Source organism: Lagopus muta, chromosome 1 (genome assembly GCF_023343835.1).
Source record: "Lagopus muta isolate bLagMut1 chromosome 1, bLagMut1 primary, whole genome shotgun sequence".
NCBI classification, from domain to species: Eukaryota; Metazoa; Chordata; class Aves; order Galliformes; family Phasianidae; genus Lagopus; species Lagopus muta.
In genome coordinates, this window is record NC_064433.1 from 37,154,273 (window position 1) to 37,171,119 (window position 16,847).

Here is a 16,847-nt window from a genome sequence, read left to right on the forward strand (position 1 = left end):
ATTTACAAGGACCACCATCTCTCATTCTACAGAGCAGCTGAAGTAAACTTCCTATAGTCTATTCCCTGCTAAGTGTTAAATGCCAAAAGCATATATGGAAATGTCTTTAAAATTAATAAATGGAAGAATATATATATAAGACATATATATATATATATATATACAAATGCAAATCTCTCCACACATTGAATGAAATACCAACAAACATTTACCACTTAAAAATGCAATTACTACTTTGCCAGCACCTTTACTGAAGCTTCTGGACATTGGAGGTGGTTTCTTTTCTTTACTGCAGTTCTCTCAGTGTGCTGCTTATACTCTGCCTTCATATCTGCTTCATACTGATGATACTTCAGTTTATATTTGTCTGTAGGGGTTGGCAGATTTTCTGGTAGTGTCTTCTGCTCCACAACAGAATGCAGAATAATCAATACAAATTAGTCTTTCTTTTTACAGAAACAGTAATCAATATAAATGCCTCTGGTTGGGATCTTAAAAGGGGACAGCATTTTTATAATTCCCATTTGCAATAACTTCTGAAACTATATGACACTATGCTTCACATTAAGAAAAAGAAAAAGTGCATGACTGCAAATTCACATTGAATTTTCGTAGAGTTCTACGAAATCTGCCTTTTTCTTTTTAAATCGAAGTAGTACACGACCAAATACATTTATGCAAAGTTAAGATTCATTGGTGCTGTCCTGTAAGACATTACAGATTAATTAAACAGGTATTCTGACAACTGATTCTGAAGGGCTGAAACTAGGTTGATGGACTGTTTTCAGTCAAAGATTCCAATAGTAGGTGAGTATTAGGAGATCCACTCCCTTCCTGAAAACATCAGCTGAAAAGGCTATGAAGCCAACTAAGTATCTTCCCAACTTTACATTCCTTTCAGCATTCTGTGCAATGGAGGCTGATGAGTAGAAACAGCTGCAAGATGATAAGCTCAAAACTCCATTCTTCCTTCTCTTCCTGAATAACCAACACCTTCAATGTTTAATTGATATCTCCTCAACGCTAACAAAAATAAGATGTCTCAAGATGAGATGTGTCAAGTAGAAATGCTGGATATGGACATCAGTAAACAGTCCTGTTCTAGAAAGTTGTTTTTCAAGAAACTCAGATCTTCAAAACGTTCTTTAAAGGGCAACTTTCTCATTCAAAAGGGGATCCATATGCCTTTACTAGTTAATCCCTGAATGATAAGACCACATTCAAATTATTATTCCAAAAGTGACCTATTTTGGAAAGATTTACTTACACAGTCTGTTACTGAGGAACCTGGAATATATACTGCTAAAGGAATGCTCAGTCAGGGCCACAGAAGCAAGCAACATAGAAATAAAGGGCACTCGCTGAGAGGAATGTGATCTTAATATTTCAGAACTGCTTGAAAAGTCTTCTCCCCAAAAGTCAGGCAAAATAAAAAATAAGAAGAGAAAGAGATGGCTAAAAGAAAGTGAATGAACAGAAGATGCATTACCGTAAATTTAGCACTACAGTATTTAAGACATAACAAAGGCAGAAAGGGAGCAGACAAGATAAAGGAAAGCAGAGAAGAAAGGAAGAAAGACCTTGAAACAGTCAAAGTCATACCAACCTTTTGTATCATTCCTGCAGCTAGATAGATTCCCTTGTATGAACATATTAAAAAACAAAGTAAACCAAGTGAAATCATAGGCATCCAAAGCTAAGAGGAGTATAGCAACTGAAGTATGTATGCAGTGTGATTATAGTGCCATACAAAGGAAAATAGATAATCTGCAGTTAAAAATAGAATTGAGTTGGAAGAGACCTTTAAAGGTCTTCTAGTCCAACTGCCCTGCAATGAATAGGGGCACCTACAGCCAGATGATGGTTGCCCAGATCCCCATCCAGCCTGACCATGAGTCTCTGCAGGAATGGGGCTTCCACCACACTTCTGGGCAACCTGTTCCAGTGCTTCACTACTCTTGTCATAAAAACACTTTCCTTATACCCAATTAAATCTCCCGTTTTAGACTGAAACCTTTTTCCTGTGTTCCATCGCAAGTGACCCTGATAAAGAGTCTGTCTCCCTCTTTCATGTAGGCCCCCTTTAGATACTGAAAAATCACTATCAGGCCTCCCCCGAGCCTTCTCCAGGCTGAAGAGCCCAGTTCTCTCAGCCTATCCTCACAGGGAAGGTGTTCCATCCCTTGGATCATTTTTGTGACCCTCCTCTGGATGCACTCCAACAGGTCCACATCTCTCCTGTGCTGAGGACTCCACATCTGGATGCAGTACGCCAGGTAACGTCTGGCCAGTGCAGAGCAGAGGGGCAGGATCACCTCCCTCAACCTGCTGGTCACACTTCTTTTGATGCAGCCCAGGATATGGTGGCTTTCTGGGCTGTGAGGTCACATTGCAAGCTCATATTAAGCTTCCTATTCACCAGTACCCAGAAGCTGTTTTTGGCAGGGCTGTGCCTTTTCTTTTTCTTCCCCTAGTGCTTACACGTGCATTTTAAAATGTGTATAAATACCTTTGTTGGACACAGAGATATTCTGAGAACTAAAGCACTCCTAGTCCAGTTATCTCAGTTTGTACAATCCATACATATTGCCTAAATTAATGAACATACTCGTTAGCTGTGAACTCTAAGAAACAACAAAACAGTTAGGCTTCAGGCAGCATGCAGAAGCTTAAACAATAATAAAGAGTAGGTGAGAAGCTGCAGCAAATCAGTGTTATTTATATTCAGAAAACCTCTTCAGAAAAATACTTCTATTTGTTTTTGCGATGGATGTGTTTTACGCTTTTCTATTTTTATTCACAATTTTACTAGTTACCTTCAGTACCACAGGATGAAGTAAAGAAGCATGAAGAAGGAGATGGGGGGTAGAAAGGAGACTGTGCCTTCTCTGGAGGAAATGACAAGATCAATCAGGAGAGAGACTTCTACAAAGTGTGGAGGACAGGGAGGCACAGCCTGGAGCAGCTTACAGCCCAGGGGCTACAGCTTATGCTGTGAAATTGCAAGGACCAGACAGATAGAATTTAGCAAGGGCAATCAAACCAAAACCCCTCTAGAGACTGGTCTACTGCAATTCAGTGTTTGATTTTACAGCAACCATGAGTACATGCAAGAGACACAGCGCTCAGGAATGAAGCTATATACTAACTTTTTAATTCTCTCCTACTCCACAGTGCTCCATATTTTCTCTATTTAAAAAAAAAAAAAAAAAAAAAAAAAACTACTAAATATTTCAGATTTAAATATATTTTGTTTCAAGTTGGGAAACCAGCTGGTCATACAAACAAAATGACGATACTGGCAGATTCACCTTCGAGTGCCAGGCAATTTGGAGTCCTGCCATACAGGTCAATAAATTAGGAATAGAGATTATATGTAAATGTATTCGTAATTGTTTTCTCTCTGGCAGTGCTAGTGCTCTAGACAGACATAGTCATTCAGTAGTTCTTAGGTTTAAGTTAAGTATTTCTGAAATAATAGGTTTTAAACAGTAGAAAGTACTTCCTAGTTCTTCCAGATAACACTGGTAAGTCAGCGTATTTCCTGCACTCTAACCAAATAAAATTGCACAAATAGAACATTACAGAGTTTATGTTAAGTGCATGACAGTGACAGAAAAATATGTTGGTGCTTCCTGAATTAGTTTAAAAGCTCCAGATACTTCACCTCTCAAATATTTAGGGATCACTAACAGAGAAGTGTTGTATTAAGCGTCAGCATTTTCTCTCTAATTATCATTTTTGAAACATTTTCAAAATACCCTAGGATGCAGAATGACAAATTAAGAAGACTGTTAAAAAAGCTACTTCCTGCAACACAAAAGATGTTGAAACATACTACACGTTCAGACCATCCACTGCTGTGTTTACTACTCAGTCGCTAACTTTGTCAGTGTATATTGCTTAATCTACCTCTCTTTTCATCTGACAAGACATTCTAGAAATCTGTTAAAAAGAGAAATTAAATAGTAAATTAGCAAAATCTCAGATGTATGGAATGGTCAAATAAAAAACTGTCACTTATTTTTTCTAAACTTAACTCAGATCAACGTTCAAAGGAAAACTATCTGAGCAATTAACTCTTACATTTATTATACTGGACGCTGACCCTGAACAGTGCTGTAATTTTTCAATCAGAATGCTTTACAGAACCATCTGCACTACTGATATTCCGTATAAAGCATCGAAGATTTGCAGTGATTAAGTTTTAGTCAATCAGAAAATAATGCTGGTGGATGATTGGGAAATTTTAACAATGAAAGTGCTCAGACCAACTGAGCATACTTTCAAAATTAATATCAAACAGTTATATTTTAAAGATAAGAGACTGAAAAAAAGTCTAATAGAAATATCTGTACCTAATTCCAAAAGTTCCCTTTTCAAAAGTAACTGTTCTTCCATAGAAAGAATACTTTACTGTTTGTAAGCTTAGGTTGTTTTTTTTCAGTCATATGCTTAATGATCACTATTGATCTCACCTTTTAACTTTAACAGATCAGAGTTACATGCTATCTCAATGCTACTCAGTTTCTTTGACAAACTGTTAATAAAGCTAGTTGTTAATATATCTCTTGCAAGTTACTAAGAGAAGGATAAATGCATCTACCAACAAAGATGAGTTCAGGCATTAAACAAACGCTGGATTTTCGAAATACGCTATAGGCTTCTCAGTAGAAACTCCTTTGACAAAACTACTTTGGACCATTAGCAACTGGATATGAGAATGTAATCGAAGGAGAAAGAAAAAAAAACCTGTATGATGATACTAAAATACTGAACACTACTTTTTCCAAATTACTATTGAAGGGGCACATTTTAAACAGATTTGTTATGAGAGACTGACCTGTTGAGATGGTAGATGCTGCCCATGTGGCATTTCTAACGACGTTCTCCAATCCGAGGATGAATTTAGAGAGCGTGTGTGAGGAAAACTTCTACTGCACGGTACATAAGAGTTTCCATCCTAAAATAAGAAAGGACAAGTGATCGGGTTGTTTGTTTTAATATTCAGAAACGTATTTGGTAAGTTCTTGCAACACGTGAATTCTAAAAACCATTCAAGACCAAATTAATTTATAATTACCTCATCATCAGAATCTTCCAGCCTCCCTAGATCTAAGCATGGCACCCTGCAGGAAGTTAAAATGATTTTAGGAACAATACGTTTCTTATTTTTCCAGGTACATTAAAAACAAACTCCAGTAGTTACTTCTATTATATTATATTTGTATAATTATATTATATATTATTATATTGTATAATTATATTTTATATATTATAATAATATTATAATATATATAATATAATAATTATATATATTATATATTATATAATTATATTAGAAATTATTATATATTATATATTATTATTATTGTATAATTATATTATATTATATTATATTTATATTTATAATATATATATTTGTGGCACTGATAGGAATGGGAGGGTGGTTGGACTAGATGATCTTGCAGGTCGTTTCCAACCTTGTGATTCTGTGATTAGTACCTACACAAAAGTTTCCTTACAACCAGAAACAGCCTACTTAGGAAACGTCTATTAGCCCCTCAGGAGCCAGACAATGAGCTTTTCCTCCTTCACACCAGCAACCACAAAAGGCCCCTGCAAGGTTCTCCTTCCTTCCCAGCCTCAGACAGCCCCAGCAAAGCAACAGATCATAAATCAAGAATTCTTATTTCCATTTTCCACAGCAGGTCTGTGGAAACATCCCTCTACAACCAGTCACCAGAGAGCCCACAGGGAAGCAATAATTCCTCAGGATGCAAGCATTCTCAATTATCTGAACTAGACTAATACAGTGGAACCTAACTACATAGTGGGAGCAAATTATACTTCAGTGTGTACACACACACACACACACACACACACACACACACACTTCTGCTCAAAGAAATGAAAATATCACAGATTTATTTAAGAATTTCTGTGTCTTATATCTTTACCTCAGTTACCCTCGGGGGGGACTGAATTTTACTGCCAGTATTTCCAAACAACCCTATTATAACACGATTGCTTCTACAAATAATAGAGCTCATTAATTTCCAGCTGTTTTTCATTACAAACTGACTGACAGTACACAAAAAGTTGAAGTTCTTTGATGCAGATATGAACAACAAGGCCATAATGACACACAGCTGGAAAATAATGTAGAAAGATACAGTGGCTGTAAGGCACTTCACTAATGTAAATAATGCATTGAAAATTTATGCTTTAACATGTCACAGAAAACAGCCTTAAGATGATAAATTTCATGCAACACTGATTTACGTATCAATAGAAATGCAAGTGTATGGTGTAAATTATTAAAGTAATCAGATGAAATCTGATTCAGAAAAACATGAGCAGACTTACTCTGGGGGGCGAGGACCCCGAGCAGCACGTGTATCTGGTCTCCAACCCTAGAAGGACACATTATTAATGCTGACAGAGGTCAGGAGGTAAACACACAGTTGTCTCTTTCAGCCTGCCTTTGTTTAGAACCAATGTCTCCAGGCATCTGATGTATGTATTTGACTGAGATAGCAGTAAGAAAAGGACAAAACAAAAGCTTTTCACCAAAAGTTGATTCTTACAGATCTTGAAACAAGAGTATTCAGTATTTGTCAATACAGAAAGTTTTCTTGACATTAAGAGTACAGACAACATCCACACCTGCTATTAATACATTAAAAATAATCCACGTTTCTGAGATTTTGATCATACAACAACTGCTCACCAGGTTTAAGGTCACATGGATGATGGCATGGAATGTTTCTGAGCCAGCCCTCAGCCAGCCCATAAACTGAAACCACAGCACAGACGGACAGCTGGCTTACTTCGAGCCAGAAGTAATTCCTCCAGCTGGCCTTCCAGTTGGGAAAAAAAAAAAGAATATGTGGCTCACAGACGTTCTGCTGCACCTTGTTTTTTAAAAGACCTTAACATATAGATGTCAGCACTGCACCCTGAATTGTGCAAGCATCCTGCTTCCAGCTGTGGCCTAATGCATGCATGATTTGAAAGCCATCACAGAAGTGTTAATTGCTTTCCTCCCCACACACCCTGGCAGCACACCCCTGGAAAAGAGAGTTCAAAACTTAGTACCACCAGCCTCTGGTGTCTTCAGAAAAGAGTATTTAGGTTTGGGAGGGGACGGGAAGGGAAGAAGAAGAAAAAAAAAAAAAAGAAAAAAAAAAAGAAAAAAAGCAAATCTCGGAGCGGCCGCACATAATGAACACCACCACCTTGTGGTGAAATATGTGAAAAGTCTTTAAGGGACAAAACGCAGTCCTACTCCTCAAACTAACCAAAGTAAACGAACTCTAGTCTTCTTGGAATAACAGTGTGCTGTCTCATGTATTTTTGCAGTGCATTAAACCACAAGTTTTTCTGCAGCATTTCAACTGCCTTTAAGAAGAAAGAATACAACATGTTTAATGCCTTTTCTGAGAGTCATCAAATCAGAATATAGCAAAGTTGTCCTTACGACTACCCACATTTATTAGGACACAGTCTCAACCTCATTTCAATCTACAGTTTTTCAAGCCACAAAGTCATGCAATAAAGAGTCTAAATTTGGAAACTGACAGGCATAAAAAGGATGTTTCTTTTATAACCCAGAGTAAATACCCAAGTTTTTTCAACAAATATGGAAGGTAAATGGGTGCATGCGGGCTACGGGAACACTGCAGATGAAGTTTACCTCACTGCATACTTTATGCCCATATCTGTGAGAAAAATCAACTGTTACAAAAAATATTTACTTTAGCTGTAATAAAACCAATGGCTCTCATAATCCAAGATCATATTTACTCACGTCAGCCTTTCAAAAATTAACCTGGAAGTCTACCTACAGTAATCCTGTGAGGCCTGTCTACCTATCTGAACTCAAAAGGTCAGCCACTACCTGAAAAATAAGATCACTTGTCATGACGAATGCTGAGCACTGGGATTTATTTCACACAAAGGCAGTGTGGCATCACTCCTTCTGAGATTATGTTTTGAGGGCTGTTGGACTTTATTGCTCTTTTGGAAAACGAAACGCTGTCACCAGTTTCACCAGGAGTCTGAAACAGCACAGAGCACAGGTTGAGTCCTTGCTGCAAACATTTGCTCTTACATTCCCCAGGCTCCAGGTAGTACTCAGCATGTTGGTGTGCTTCTTTCTGCAATCCTTCTCTTTATTTGAGAAACAGTTGTATGGAATTATCACTAAACTATCACCTGTGTCAGAATTAACTTCTTTATCAGCTTTCTTCTCCACCAAACGCACTGAAGCCCTGAACTCTAAACCTTAGTGTATGGTTAAAATTCTGTACAAAAACCTCAGCGTAGGGACAGAAAACAACCACACGCCCTCTGTTAACATACCTGACATTTCTTCTCTCTCGACAACAGCTGAGTCTGCCTTCGAGGGGATGCAGCAATTCCTCTCACTTCCAAATCCATACAAACGCAGTGACAGCCTTCAGAATAAACTGAAAAACACAGCTCACATTTCACCCGTCTGCCCTCCCCGCCGGGCTGTTTTTTCCTTCCATCTAGCGAGTTTAAACCCAAAGCTCATTGCGTGTTATCCCAGACAACAGACGCCCCCCCTTTAGATCGCCATCCACGAAGGCTGACCCCGCTTCTACCTTCCGGACCTCCCCCCCCCTTCAACAGGCAGGAAGCGCACCGCGCTGTGTACGCAGCCGGCCGCGCGGGACTCGCTGAGGCGGCCTCCCAGACTCACGACCTTTCTCGAGGCGTTCGACACAAATCGGCACAAACTACCCGGCACGGCCCCGGCCCTCCCAACGAAGCCTCAGGCGGAGCGCAATGCAGCTAACGCCGAGCAAACCAGAGAGGGCCGGAGGAGGGCGGCCGCCCCAAGCGTCCCCGTGGTAACGGCGCCGCGTCCCGCCCGTCACTCCGCCCCAGGCCGTGCAGGGCGCTGTGGAAGCTCAGCAAAGCCCGGGCTGCGGTCAGGCTCTGAAGGAGCAAAGTAAGCAGAGACGGCAGCGGTGTGAATGGCTGTAGGCCGAATTGTGGGAGAAGGTAAGAGTCACGGCGCTGTACTTTAAAAGCTACGTACTTCTAAAACCAAACATCAACAGCATTCTTCAGGCAAAACGACCTCTGAACTCATTTCTGCAACTGAAGCATTGCAGCATCATAGGCACGTGCATGAAGTGAAGAAAAAACTAAGAGAAAACTAAGGTCTGGATAGAAATTATTACAGCAAAGGAGAATAATAATAATAATAATAATAATAATAATAATAATAAAAGCTTGTTTAAACAATTACCTAGAAAGCCACAATCCAGTTGGCACAATACATAAGAAACAACCAAGCCTACAGCTCTTGAGTGAGAAGCACTAGCACATCTGGTAATGCTAACTTAACAGCACAATGAATCAGGCCAGGTTCAATAGTCTTAATATGAAGCAAGGACACAAGTACTAAGGGGTAAGTCAGTGATTGCACAGCTGCCAGGTTTAACCAGGAACAGCTGTGGGAAAAAAAAAAAATGAAGCTACCCAGTGTAATGCATTAAGGTTGACATTGACATTAAAACTATACACCATTCCTGACAAGACAACAAATGAAAATTATTTCAACAGTGTTTGTGGCTAAATTTCTCTGCCAATCAAGAAATTTCTCCATTAACACATCTCTAACACATCTACCCATAACTGTTTTTTATTTCCCCTCCCTCCAAAGACTTCCACGAAGAGCTAAATTCATCACTCATGCTCTTTAATGAACTCAAGAAATCACACTTGAAGTGGTACTGTGCTTACTAGTTACAAAACATGAAGCACCTATTATTTTCAGTCTAAATTACAAGATATTCTAATATTTCAGTGAAGCATAAGATTACAGTGTATTATATACAAAGTACAGAAATATCTTTATAGGAAAAAATAAATAGATAAAATATGTAAACATCTCCAGGGAAACTTTGCTGCCATTGAAATCAATTGCAGAAAGATCAGATACGAGCAGTTTTAATCCCTCTTTTTAAAGCATACAGCAGTGCACATAACTTCATAACTTCATTCAAAACAGTTTAAAGTGCATACAACATTGTGAAAAAAAAATTCATAAGCTTTTTAAGTTTTACACATGCAGATTTCATTCATATTTATTACGTCTCCTCAATCCCATCTCTGATTCTATCAAATCCTTGTTTATCATTTCTCGGTCTTCTACTACATCTGTTTCAAACTGATGTACTTCACATTCATCACGTAATTCATGCTCCTCTATTCTGTAATCATCATCAGCATCTTCATGCAAATCTTCATTACCGTCATCTTCTCCGTCATTCATTTCTTTCTCTGGAGAATGTTCAGAAAATGACTGAAGGAGATCTTCAAGTTTCTCATTACAAACGTGGCTGACATCTTACAATTTACAAAAAAAAAAAAGAAGTTTGAATTACTGAACAGGTTCCAAGTTTAGAGGCAGTTCAGAAGTAGAATATTTATTTCTTTTTTCTCTCTTTTAATAAAATTCAACTAACGGAGAAATTGCCAAACTTCTAATCAACTGTTCCTAACATTTAAAATTTCTCTTGGACTACTATTCACCTTTTGGAAGATTCCAGAGGAATCTAACATACAATCTGCTGTTCAGTGTAACTGTGCAGTATTGCCCACAACCTCTAAGGTCCACACGTGGGTATCCTCAGACTAAAATTAGATCAATACTAATAGGTTGCTCAAGGACTTTCATTCAAGAAGCTAGTTTCTTGAAAGCATAGCATGTCAGTTCAATGTATTTTAGCAATATTCTTTAAAAAAACCTACAGTGTATCAAAAAACTTGATAATAGATTCCACTTAAACAGGAAGAATAGTACAACTGCAGAATAAAATTAATTCTACACTCATTTCACCTAAGATGCAGGAGCTGAACATTATCACAGAAAGATGTTGACTGTTTAAAATGTAAATTAATTAGATAACTATCCCACTGAAAATTGGAAGTACCTGTCATCTTGTTTTCTGATTTATCCAATCCACTTTCTTTCATCAGTCGTCTAATTGATTGGATCTGTGTCATTATTTCATCTTTCTGCTCACAAGCTAAAGCATTAACGCTAGAAAAGAAATATTATCAACAGCTGAAACATCACCTTAGAAATGACTACTTAATAACAATGCATATGAGAGCAGTATTTCTTTCCGTACATAAATACATTAGTTTAGTAATAATTTTTGTCAAGTTTTTCTTTGAGAACGTCTCCCATAAAGAGATCTTAACAGATTAGAGAGCTGTACAATCGCCAACTGTATGAAATTAAAGAAGAGCAAGTGCCAGATTCTGTACCTGGGACGGGGCAACCCTGGATATGTACAGACTGGGGATGAGAGGCTGGAGCACAGCTCCACAAAAAGAGGCCCGAGAGAGCAGCACAGAGCTGCATCAGGATCAGTATCAGGAAAAGGATCTTTACCAGGAGGTAGCTGAAACAGGCTGCCCAGGGCAGTGGTCACAGCACCAAGCCTGATGGAGTTGAAGGAACATTAGGTCAGTGCTCTCAGACATGGTCTGGATTTGAGTGCTCCAGCATGCAGCCAGGAGTTGGACTTTGTGATCCTGGTGGGTCCCCTTCCAACTCAGGATATTCTGTGATTCTACGATCACACACACATACTGAATAGTTGTTGAATTCAAACAGTGGAGATTCAATCACTCAGGTTGCGTAATGACTACTTTAAGAAACAACCCAATTAATTTTGGTTTTAGGAGAACTATGGCCAATACAGAAAATTTCAGCTTAGAGCATTTTCTCATTTATTTCTGGTTTTATTTACTCTCTTTCTCTTCCTTATGACTACCAGAAATTTGGTAAACAAATTAGCCTTACTATTAATGTTCTTACTATTTAATAGTTTCAATATATATTAAATTTAGAAGCATACTAAAGGAGCAATTGTGAAGTTCACCATGTTTTAAACTAGGCTTCATGAAAGCTGTCAAGTCTACACAAAATATACAGCATGGATACTTTTATTTCTGGTACATGCATAAGGTCCTACCTTCTTAACGAAAAAACATCTGATTAAACTACAGAGAGGTAATATTATTCATTCCCATTTTTTCACCACCAAAGATCAGTTATGTTTCTCTCCAATGCACACATTCAGTTTAAAGCTTTTTCAAAACACAGAATTAAGCAGCTATGCTTTGATAACCGATTTCATCTTCTAATGACATGCAAACTGAAAGAATTCAGTTTGCTACCAGAAATGTAATTCCCACAAGGGTTTTCAAAGGCTGCTGAGCTTAAGTGTTTTTTCACTATTATTCTCCTCAGTCCACTTTACAATTTAACTTGTTCAGTGACAGTAATCTGATTGTAAGTCTGAGCTTTGGCATTTATGTTGATGAACAAAGGAAAGGAGGTGTCTACTGAAAATACCGTAAATGAAAGAATTATTAAAGGCTACATAAACAGTAATTAAGGAAGGTTTCTAAGCAATATTTTCTACCTGTATTTCAGAAATGTGTTGTTTTGCAGAAGTTCACTTCACAGAAGATGGATACTAAAGCATTTTTGAAACACTCACCAGTTTGACAGCGGATCCAACTGAGTCAACAAAGAATTTAACATTTTCTCTGTCTGTGCCAGGTGCTGCTCCAGTTCTAAAAGCTGATGTTCTAGCAAACAGAAAAACAAATTGAAAAAAAGAGGGAAAGAGCAGGGAGAAAGAGAGAGAGAATGTTACATTAGAAGCGTTCACAGTGCCAAAACAATATTACTTTATACTTTTGGATGGACAGATTCAAAATTCAGAAAGGTTTTTTCTCTAAAATCTAGAACGTGAAAAGGAGATGGCTGTGTTAAGAACAGAAACTTCACAGTGCATGTCCTGAAATCCCTCTTATCCAGTAACCTCTAACAGTATCCAACACAGGCATACCTTGGTAGAATCTGAGAACTTGACTGCCACTTTCCCAGCCTGAAGAACCATGCAGTTTTAAGACTTCCCGAGTCAAAAGCAGTGCCTTCATCCTTCAGACTGTCATTAATTTTTTTTTTTTTACTCTTACCTTGCAAACTACATTGAAATAGTTGCATTCAACAAGTGCTTAAGGCACTAGCATTGTGAGGAGTAACTCCTCCTAAAATACTGTGAAACTCTGAAGAAAGAAAAATACAATATATGAGGGTGGTGAGGAAGCAGCATAACACTGCCAAAAACAATTACAGATCTGTTGTACAGGGACACCAAAAGAGGCTGCCAGTTGTTCACTTAACTAGAAGCATGCCTATACAAGAGGCAAGAAAAGGTATGAGAACAGTGCAACTTTGATGTGCCTTAACTTTTTCTCCAAAAGAAAGTTCACTTTTTGGTGTGTCCTAAACACACTGAATCAGACAGTCAAGGGTACTTTTGCTTCATGAAGATGGCATCACTTACTTTCTCTCCTCTATAAACAAATCATGACTTTGATCTCTAATTTGGCCCAGAAAAAGAACAATCTGTATAACTGCATAATACTGTTATATTCTCCTACAACATCCTATTAATTCTCAAAGATATTATATCCTATTTTAACACTCTAATCTAATGAAGCCATTCACCAGGCATCGAGTGACAGGAACATTGCACATTACAAGGCAGAGAACCACTACACAAGGAGAAAACTGAAACCACTATATAATGGCTCTCTGCCTCATATTACTGTAACTGTTTTAAAGAATAATTCCATCAGGAGTTTTCAACCAAATCTAGTAAGTGTGTGAAATACACCGAATAACAAAATGCTTTTTGTCCTTCTCTAATGGTGCCAAAGTAACTGAAAAGAACTTCCTTGTTGAGCTAGAACATATTCATGAAAATCAGTAGCCTTGTTTCAGCAGGAAATACACGTAGGTGGTGAATGTATGCACTCTGAGTGGGAATCTTACCCGTTTCCTTTGCCTTCTCTTCTGTACTCTTTTCCTTCTCAGAGAGATTTTCTTCATGTGCCTTCATCTTTGATAAACAAAATTGTGTTAAAAGATTACATTAGTATCTTTACATTAAAAATAAAAATACAATCAGAAATTCACTGCAAGAAAACAGCAACTGTAAAATTTATGCTCCATTAAGGAAATTTCATTTCTGCTTTGCCTTCTTGCAGTATTAACGTAACACTTCAAAGCAATGTTAACATGACTGAGGAAAGTTATAAAAGAAGTGGCTGCTTCATCTTCAGTTTTACAAAAGTAGAAGAAACCCTCTAGATTGCTATTAATTAGGAGATAAAACTACTTTCCTTAAACTAATAAAAATGTCATAAAAATATTATGTTACTATAGAAGCTTTTGTTTCAGGCCTGCAAGCACAAGTTATAGAGTCATAACATTCAAAATAGAGTTTTTATGATATTAAATCTTACTTGCAACCTAATTACTTCTAGTATTACATTTATTTTTAGACCCAAATTGTTCAACTTCTACCTTCATCTTGCTGAGTTGTATTCTTCTCATATATGATATGAAATTGATTATAGACATGAAAAGACTGTGTACACCGTTCAGCAGTATACATATAAAAACAAGTTTGACTTATGTTTTTTATTTTCTCCCCCCTGAAGGCAAGCAACAACATTCCAGATGCACACAATCTTTCAAATGCTACCCATAATACCTAACAAGTGTGACACTAAAACAGCTAAGAACAAATTGATCATGCATTCTCCTTTCTTAATTCACTAATGGTACAAAAGGCATTGCATTTCATGGCTAGCAGTCTTTGTTACAGCAGCCTGATCAAATGAGAGGGGTCAGGGTGGGGAGAAGTTCTAGACTGCTCTTTATTACTGCTCACTGTTCTATTCAGTTGCTAGCCTAAAGCTGTTATTTTGCAGGAATCGCCTTGTTCCCATATCCCAGCTCATTCTGAAGGATGAAAAATACTGATGAAACTGAAATTACAGCTTCAGTAACAGCACTGTTCATATTCTCAGATTCTTTTATGAGACTGGGAGAAGCATAAGACTCTCATTTAAGCATCTAAAAAAGATAAGACCAATGCCTTCATTAGGAAGAATGACATATACTACTATTTTAACTACAGCATTTATGTTACAAGATAGATCTAACATCATCAGACAACCACACACATGGGCTCAGACCTGGGGAGAAAAAAAATTTCCTTTTAATTTCAATAGTAATGATTTTCATATATCTCACCTTAAGGAATTTGTATGCTGCAAACACTCCCACTCCAAGAGCATACAAGGGCATGAGTGTGAATGCTAAGTCTCTGCCATTTCCTCTTGTCCTCTCACTCTTTATCTCCTTTGCCATTGCATTTCTCATCTGCTGAATACTCTGGTAAACACTACCTTCAGGATTTCCTGGATTTGGGCGACCTTGATGAACTGTCTGAGGACTACCTTCAAAGTTAAATTGAAAGAAATAAGACAAAATAAAAAAAATGAAATCAGAGGTGCAATCAGCTTCACAACCAGAATTAATTTCTTTCCTTCTTGTGATCAGCTTCACTCTTCACTCCAGCAGATGATGCTGTCAGCTCCACATTCAAACAAAGTTACCAGTAATCAACCTTCTATAAATAGAACATAAAGTTAAATCTGAGTAGGAAAGATTCTCAAATTAAGTTTCCATGCTGCTTTAAGATACAAGTTTTGTGTTTCTCCCTTCATGCACACGTTGGCTAATGCAGGGACAAACCACAGAAAACACAGACATACAAAGAAAACATTTCAATGCTGTATTTCTGCTTTGGTTCTTTTAAGAGTAAACACAATCTTGCATCATGTTCCTTTCTGTCAAATGAGTCCCTGTTGAGGCCACAGCAGTTTCAGGAGCAAGGCAGCAGTTGTACTAAATGTGAGGGGTATTTGTGGCCCCCCTTTTAGAAGAGGCCATCTACCTTCACCCCAGGAGGGCAAGGTCAGAGATGCTTATGGCCAGCACAGAGACATTTACCCCAAAGCTGTCCCCGAGGGTCTGAGCCAAGATGTACCCTGCCAGGCAGCTCAGGCTGCTTGAAACATTACATACGTTGTGTGGCCACAACAGCTTCCCATTTATAGCCAACAAGTACTGCCTGAATGCTACATGCTTCCCTCCCTCGTCTGCTTCCTTTCTTCCACTGAGTTTGCTCTCAATGAGAAGACTGCAGGACTACAGGAAGCAAAGGCTGGCCTGGCAGGAGCAGGACACAGAGCAGTGTCCTCCCAGCACAGGCTCAACTCTGCACAACTTGGGCCACGGCAGCATCAGAGGTGCTGCAGATGGCAGCGCGGATATCTGCAAGCTGAATAGGCTGGATGGCAAGGGGAGAAGAGTTTTCATTCCCGCAGCCAATGCAATACACTTACCCGTTCGTTTCGTTGACCGGCATCATACATTTCCAGCAACACGGTTTCACCTATACTCTGTAAATAATTTTCTAAAGACAAACAGACAGCAACCAGCAGGGCCACAAAGGAGCAGGAGGTTTAAAGCTCACACACGCTGCTGGTGGGGCCCCGCTCGCTCACGTGTAGGCATTCCCAACACCTCCCTCACGGCCCCCTCCGTACCACGGACTCTCCTCGGGCCGCCCCGACAGACACGGCTCCGAGCGGCCCCTCTGGCATCGCGGGCCCGTACCTCTGTGCTGCTGCTGTTGCCGCGGCTCGAAATGGCCGGGCCCGGCCCTGCCGCCCCGCGGAGCCCGCCCGGCCCTGCCGCCGCCTCCGCCTCCCCCGAACATCCTGGGCATAACGACGAGCAGGCAGAGCACCAAAACCACCGACACCACCGCCTGCTGCGGCACCGACAGCACCATGGCCGCCGCCGGACCGACGCCCGCCCGGCGGCCGCGCAGCAGCGGCGCGGAGGAGGAGCGGCG

The 16,847-nt window shown here is 39.1% G+C and overlaps 2 protein-coding genes and 1 long non-coding RNA gene across 5 annotated transcripts in view; all 3 read right to left on the minus strand.

Annotated features, from left to right (window-relative positions):
- The window catches only part of CAPS2 (calcyphosine 2), a 36,609-nt gene extending 31,650 nt beyond the window's left edge, over positions 1-4,959 (minus strand). The window contains exons 1-2 of one of the 2 annotated variants that reach the window (XM_048965063.1): positions 4,844-4,959; positions 246-401 (exon numbers count right to left, since the gene is read on the minus strand). In XM_048965063.1, coding sequence (XP_048821020.1) covers positions 246-401; positions 4,844-4,876 — 189 coding nt within the window. In that variant the 5' untranslated portion in view covers positions 4,877-4,959. The remainder of the gene's footprint in view (positions 1-245; positions 402-4,843) is intronic. The other variant, XM_048965070.1, reaches the window with a different exon arrangement.
- Positions 4,960-6,368: 1,409 nt separating this feature from the next.
- Positions 6,369-8,886, minus strand: LOC125702160 (uncharacterized). Of its 2 annotated transcripts, none has more exons than XR_007380467.1 (3): positions 8,735-8,886; positions 8,368-8,474; positions 6,369-6,416 (listed from the first exon to the last, which is right to left on the minus strand). It is a non-coding gene; the product is annotated as an uncharacterized LOC125702160 (long non-coding RNA). The 2 variants fall into 2 exon arrangements; XR_007380468.1 differs by having other exon boundaries at positions 8,675-8,886.
- An 836-nt stretch (positions 8,887-9,722) lies between these two features.
- CCDC107 (coiled-coil domain containing 107) lies at positions 9,723-16,845 on the minus strand. The gene is made up of 6 exons (XM_048927358.1): positions 16,607-16,845; positions 15,176-15,381; positions 13,907-13,973; positions 12,561-12,651; positions 10,977-11,086; positions 9,723-10,389 (listed from the first exon to the last, which is right to left on the minus strand). Exons 1-6 carry the CDS (start codon positions 16,782-16,784, stop codon positions 10,118-10,120), a joined length of 924 nt encoding a protein of 307 aa, XP_048783315.1. The 5' UTR covers positions 16,785-16,845; the 3' UTR covers positions 9,723-10,117.
- Between the last annotated feature and the right edge of the window lie 2 nt (positions 16,846-16,847).

What these genes read in the sequence shown, in the direction of transcription:
- CCDC107 (XM_048927358.1), bottom strand. Translation starts at nt 16,784, where the DNA reads ATGGTGCTGTCGGTGCCGCAGCAGGCGGTGGTGTCGGTGGTTTTGGTG. An exon ending in AGAGAAGGCAAAGGAAACGG is followed by an intron (nt 12,652 to 13,906) that starts GTAAGATTCCCA and finishes TCTGTTTGCTAG; the next exon opens with AACATCAGCTTTTAGAACTG. An exon ending in TTGGATCCGCTGTCAAACTG is followed by an intron (nt 11,087 to 12,560) that starts GTGAGTGTTTCA and finishes TTTCTTTTCTAG; the next exon opens with CGTTAATGCTTTAGCTTGTG.